The sequence below is a fragment of the Equus caballus genome, chromosome 19 (genome assembly GCF_041296265.1).
Source record: "Equus caballus isolate H_3958 breed thoroughbred chromosome 19, TB-T2T, whole genome shotgun sequence".
Lineage (NCBI taxonomy): Eukaryota > Metazoa > Chordata > Mammalia > Perissodactyla > Equidae > Equus > Equus caballus.
In genome coordinates, this window is record NC_091702.1 from 42,065,505 (window position 1) to 42,071,504 (window position 6,000).

The 6,000-nt window shown below is 52.5% G+C and overlaps 1 protein-coding gene across 1 annotated transcript in view; it reads right to left on the minus strand.

The window, feature by feature from the left end:
• XXYLT1 (xyloside xylosyltransferase 1) overlaps positions 1-4,303 on the minus strand; it is a 170,736-nt gene extending 166,433 nt beyond the window's left edge. Inside the window, exon 1 of the mRNA XM_023623530.2 lies at positions 3,694-4,303. Coding sequence (XP_023479298.2) covers positions 3,694-4,197 — 504 coding nt within the window. The 5' untranslated portion in view covers positions 4,198-4,303. The remainder of the gene's footprint in view (positions 1-3,693) is intronic.
• Between the last annotated feature and the right edge of the window lie 1,697 nt (positions 4,304-6,000).

Consider the following 6,000-nt stretch of genomic DNA (forward strand, 5'->3'; position numbering starts at 1 on the left):
TGCAGGAGTGTCTCATCATAGGATCTTCAAGGTAAAAAAGTTTAAAAGAAAGAGAAAAAGAAAAAAATTCTGAGTAGGGCTGTGAGGACGGGACATTGTGGACATCACCCATTCACAGGGTTGCCAGGAGTCAGAGGCAACGTGACAGCACGTAACCACCACTGTTAGGAGATAAACCAGTAGATTCTGAGAGACTTTCAATAATAACTGAAAGATTATTCTGGCTAAATGAATGGTTTTTTAGCTAGTAGTTCATTAACCAAAACACAATCTCAGGTCACTGTGATCAATTTCCACAACCATTTCAGCAAACAGGTATTTCTGTGTCACTTGAAAATGGCCCTCTGGGTGTGAGCATGTCTATGCTGCTCACGGTAGCCCTGCTCTGCATCCTGCAGACACGGGCGGGGGGCGGTTCCCAGGGTGTCTGCAGACAGTTGGGCGGGCAAGGAGCGGCCTTCCTCCTCCCAAGGTGTTCTAACACACTTCAAGGAAACCCTCCCTGGAAGTGACTTGTCCTCCCCACCCTATCTTAGAGAGGAGAAGAGCTCCTTAGAAGGGAAACATGGTACAAAAGGAAAACATTGGCCCAGCTCACGGGGTCTAGCCCCAGCCAGTCAGTAACTCCCCACGTGGCCTTGGGAAGTTTCCTCACCTGGTGTGCTACGTGCTCTGGAAGATCCCTCCCAGCTCTGATGCAACCAGGGTGAGAATTTCTACAGTTTCCTTCTTCCTAATTAATATGGAATAGATAATTCTCAGTATAAAATGCACTCCCACATGTAAGGCATGATGTTCGGTGCTGGGGATAAAACATTTCAGAGAAGGCAGGGTCCGTGCCCTTAAGGGATTTACAGTCTAGCAAGGTAGACAAATAATTCATTCAATAATTAGATAATTACAACTGTGATAAACGTTGCTACAGAAAGGTACTTGATGCTATGAGAGGGTGTTATAGGGGCTCAGGAAAGGGTTACCAAGGAAACAACATTGACACTGAGACCTGAAAGCAGAGTATGAGCTAAGGATGCCGGCACGGGGGTATTGCTGGCAGCAGGGAAGGCATGTATGAAGTGGTGCCCGAAGATGCATTGCTTTCAGGAATACTCAAAACCTGAGGAAAAAATTAAATGACAAATAAAATGAGGCAAACCTTTTAGGACCACACATTTAAAGAAAAAAGAGCACCTCTTATCACAAACAGAAAACAGATTCACACAATATGAACTCAAAAGTAGTGGGAGCACTTTTATGCTGGAACTGATAAATCCTTATCTGACGACAGCCATCTGGCTGGAAGCCCTGGACCCTCACCTCTCATGTCTCAACAGGGGTGGGGTCAATTCCTTCAGGTCATTTGCAGCTGCCTCCAGGCCTTGGGTGACCACTACGGCTGTCAGAACAGGGCTCACCAAAGGGAGGGAGGGAGTCAGAGCATGAAACACAGACCCCAAGATGGGAACCCAGCCCTGAGGCTGGCCTGCCCCTGGACGAGTATTTCTGGTGTCACTATGTGCCAGGCATTATGCATAGGGATGGGAGACACAACATGATATAGTCACAGCACCAGGGGGGTACTTGCAGGAGGAAGAGGAAGACACGCCTTTCAGAGGGGGATCCCTCGGACAGCTCCAAGGAGGGGATGGTATCTGAAGATGGGCAAGACTTGGAGATGGACAGAGAAAGAGTATCCTGACAGAGGGATGACATAAGCAAAGGTATGTTGGCTGGAAAACACTGGGTGTGCAATAAGTAGCTGTGGCTGGAAAACACTGGGTGTGTAGTTAAGTAGCTGTGGCTGGAAAGCACTGGGTGTGCAATAAGTAGCTGTGGCTGGAAAGCACTAGGTGTGCAGTAAGTAGCTGTGGCTGGAAAGCACTGGGTGTGCAATAAGCAGCTGTGGCTGGAAAGCACTGGGTGTGCAGTAAGTAGCTGTGCCTGGAAAGCACTGGGTGTGCAATAAGTAGCTGTGGCTGGAGCTTGGCATACGGGGACGGCAGAGATCTGGCAATGGTGTAGAGTAAGGCTGAGTTGCTTCCTCTGTCTCAGAAAGTGAAGGGATGACAATGCTGGTCAAATCTCAGCTCTGCCCAGACTGGACCTGTGACCAAGAGCCCTTGGCTTTCTCCATTGGACTAGCACAGTTACTCAGACATTATATTCCTAAGGATCACCTGGGACAGGGTGCCAGGCCCTACATCTGGAGATTCTAATTAGGTAAATTGAAAAACCCCAGGTCAGACAGTGGGTCCCAAAGGCCCTTCCAGTCACAAGGTCCAGGTCCTGGACTCTTGGTCTCCTACAGCATGAAATCCAGACTCAGGTGCCCTTCCCTGTGGTGGGTGTTCCCGACAGGCTCACTTGTCCTGTGCAGGGAACAGACCTTTGATGCTATGGGGGAAGCAGGAATGGAGAGCTGTGGAGTGCTGGGCATGGACTATCTCCAGGGTCTAGGGACATTCCCAGGGGAGGTGAGAGCTGACTAAAAAGGAGCCAAGGGCTCAAGAGGGAAGTAAGGACATTCTGGGCAGAGTACAGCTTGTGTAAAGGCACATTCAGTACCGTTAAGATGTAAGGTGCATGTAGGGGAAGGACAAGAAGCAAGGCTGGAGAGGAAGGCTGGGCCCACAACACAGACAGCCCTACCAAGAAACTGGGACTTGATTCTGTAGGCAACAAACAGCAGACCCTGAACCCTCAGGACCCTAGCAGCAGCTCCCCTGAGTCACTCTCTGGACACAGACACATGAGGCCCTACTCTTGCCTCACCGCCCTCCCCCAACATCAGTCTCCATCCTTTGAGATCACCTACTCCTACCCAAAACTCAGACCTTGGATCCCCTCTGTGCAACCATTAGGTCAAACTGAGGCAAGCAATTTGAGCGATGAACACTAGGCTAGGAACCCAATCTCTGACAAGCAGAGGCAGGCGAAGTGTGATGATGGGGAGAGGTGGGCACCGCCACGGAGGCAGGCTGGTCCAGCCTGGGACAAGGGAGACAGCTCTGCTCGGCTCTCCCCAGATCTTATCTGCACCTCTTCGCGCATTCTCTTCCTCCTTTGGAGGAACCCGCAGCTTCTCTAAATGGGCTCATGACCCTTGAGGGTAGGGGAGAAGGGGGCACGGAGAAGAGATGAGATGGTTCACACTGGCTGGGTCTGGGCTTGACCAGTTTCGACCGCAATACCTTAAGAGATACGAGAAAGTCACTGCAACGTCAACGATGCAAGAGGCCTCACTAAGACCCTGCCCAGCACACTCTGCACAGGATGACTATCGGTGCCTTCAGATGACCTGCTCCATCCTCAAAAGGCTAAGCTTGAGGAGAAGAAAGAGGTGCAGACTCTGAAGGCACTGCTATCCTGCAACGCTAGCAAAGAGGGGGCGTGCCAATTCTCCGGGGGGCCCCACTTAAGAAGGAGAGACGTGGCCGGGGCGGGGGGAGAGGGGAAGTCAGGTGGCACCGCGGCTCCACTCCTGCACAAGCTGAGCGCGACCTTCTGTGGGACACGCCCCCAGACGATGCCTCCAGCATGCTGTGAACACACACGTGGGGCGGTGGTTTAAGGGGTTAGGCTTCTACAGGGGTTGGCAGCGGACAGCGCAACGAAGACACCTCCCTTCGGACCTCTGACTACACCGGGGACCGGGTGGGCCACACGCCGGGGGCCCCCAGCTGCGGTCCCGCTCACCTTGCACTTGAAGCCGGTGACGGGCGGCAGCAGCTCCCGCAGCAGGGCCTTAGCCACCTCGCGGCTGGCCTCCTCGCTCACGAAATGCAGGTTAAGCACCTCGTGCGCCTCGAACTTGGCAAGGTGCAGCAGGGAGCGGAGCGCGACGCGGGCCTTGGCCTGCAGCGCGGCGTTGTGCTCCGCCTTGGTGAACATCATCAGCAGGTGGTAGTCCACCGGCCCGGCCCCGCCGCCCTCCAGGCTCTTGGCCTTGGCGCCCGGGGCCGGCGCCACGGAGCCCCGCGCCAAATCCGGCGCGGGCGGCGACGGCGCGGCGGGGGCCCCGGCGCGGGCCTCCTTCAGCCTCTTGGTGGCGCTGGAGAAGGTCTCCCGGCCCGAGCCTAGGTAGTAGAAGGCGCAAACGGCAAGCGCCGCGGCCAGCAGCAGCGCGCAGTAATGGGAGCGCACGGCACCCAGGCGCGCCATGGCCCGAGCGCATGGGGGCCCGCCTCGGAGAAGACCCATGCGCCACGGCCGGCGGGCCGAGCAGCCGCCGGCAGCCGAGACCACTACCCCAGCAGCCACTTAGCTCCCCCGGCGGCGGCGGCCATGGCGGGGGCGGAGCCGCGCTGCCTGGAGCCAATCCGCGGGCGCTGATGCGCGGAGAGGCGGGGCCAGGGCTGTCCGGCAGCCGCTGGGTCCTAGACGCAGAGGGATTAGCGCTGAGCCGGCCCGCGCGTCCGCGGCAGCCGCTCCAGCCTGGTCGGAGGAGCGGGTAAGGAGTTGACGAGAAGAAAGCCAGCGGGCGTTACGGTCTGTGAAATGGCCCTCTTAAGTGCCCGCCCCAGACGCTAGAAATCGAAGCTGAGCCTTGAAAGGAATTGAGGCGCCCTAACGCAGGACCTTTGGTTAGCAAAAAGACTAAACTGGACGCACAGAGAAAAATTTTCCCTACCTTTTTTCCCCTAATTTCTTGGAGGCTTTAAGTCCTCTCCCCGTCTCCCTTCACACCTTGAAGACTAGCTGGGGCTGAGGCATTTAAACTAGCAAGCTCCTTCCCCATGCACAATAAACTTGAACGTCTCCCGAGGTGGAAATCGCCTGCCCATCCAACTTGGCATCTCTGAGGATGTGACCAGCAGGGGGCCCCCGCTGCCCAAAACTTCGGGATAGTTCAGAGAGCCCCAGGGGAGTGACACCAGAGACAGTGACAGTAAATTTTTTTTAACAGAATTTAACACTTTAAAAGTCTTAGCATATACCAGGTAGTTTTGCAAATTCTTAACGAAGGCACATTGAGATAACGTGTCCAAGGTCACATAGCGGCAGTTTTGACCCTAGACAGTTGGACATCGCCAACTAAATAAAAACTGATTAACTTCAATCTTCCAAGGATTGATGATATGCCATCCTGTTTAAGTAAACATGTACAAATGGTCTGCATGCTTGAAAGAGGTGGAGCTGAAAATGCATGGACTAATGCACGTAGAATTCTCTCTCACCAGTCTATCATGCCCTGCCATTATTTCTCAAAGAGTGGTTCCCAGAACCACAATTCATCTCATTTTTAGCTCTTGTTCTTTTCAATTGGAGCAAACACTTTCTGAAAAACATTGGACCTTTGAAGCAGGCTTGGCAACAAATTCAATACGTATTACTCGCTTGGGGAAAAAAACCCAATAGCAAAATTAACTCACTTGAGTATCAGGCTCTTACTTTTAGTTCCTCTAATCCTCACAACTCTTAAGAGGTATTATTCGCACTTTACAGTGGAGGAAATTGAGATTTACAGAAGTAAACTGCCCACATCTAGTTGGCTAGTAAGTAAAGGAACCAAGATCCCAACTCAAGTCTTACTGCTTCCGAAGCCCAAGCTCTGAGCCAAGATTAGCACTGAAAGCAGTAATTCGAGCTCTGAGTTGTGGATATTTTGCCACAAGCTTCAGCAGATGACTGAGGGTGGGACACCAAGCTCTCTTGGCGGGTTAAGAGCAAGTTAAGAGAGCTGGAGCTCCATGCTGGAAGTCCACCTCACCACTGCAATTTGATAAGACTTCAGGCAAGTTACTTGATCTCTCCAAGCTGCAATTACGCCCATGTGTAAAATGGGGCTAATGCTAGTACCTGTGCCTCACAGGGTGAGAGACAATAGACAAAAAGTACTTAGACCAGTGCCTGGCACTTAGTAAACAATAAATATAAACTATGCTAGAAACACCAAACTCTTTTTAAAAGTCCAAAGATCCAACGAGTACCAAAAAATAATTTAGCAACTATAGCTTTTCTTGGGTATTTACAAATACTACACCCCAAATCTCCATTAAGACT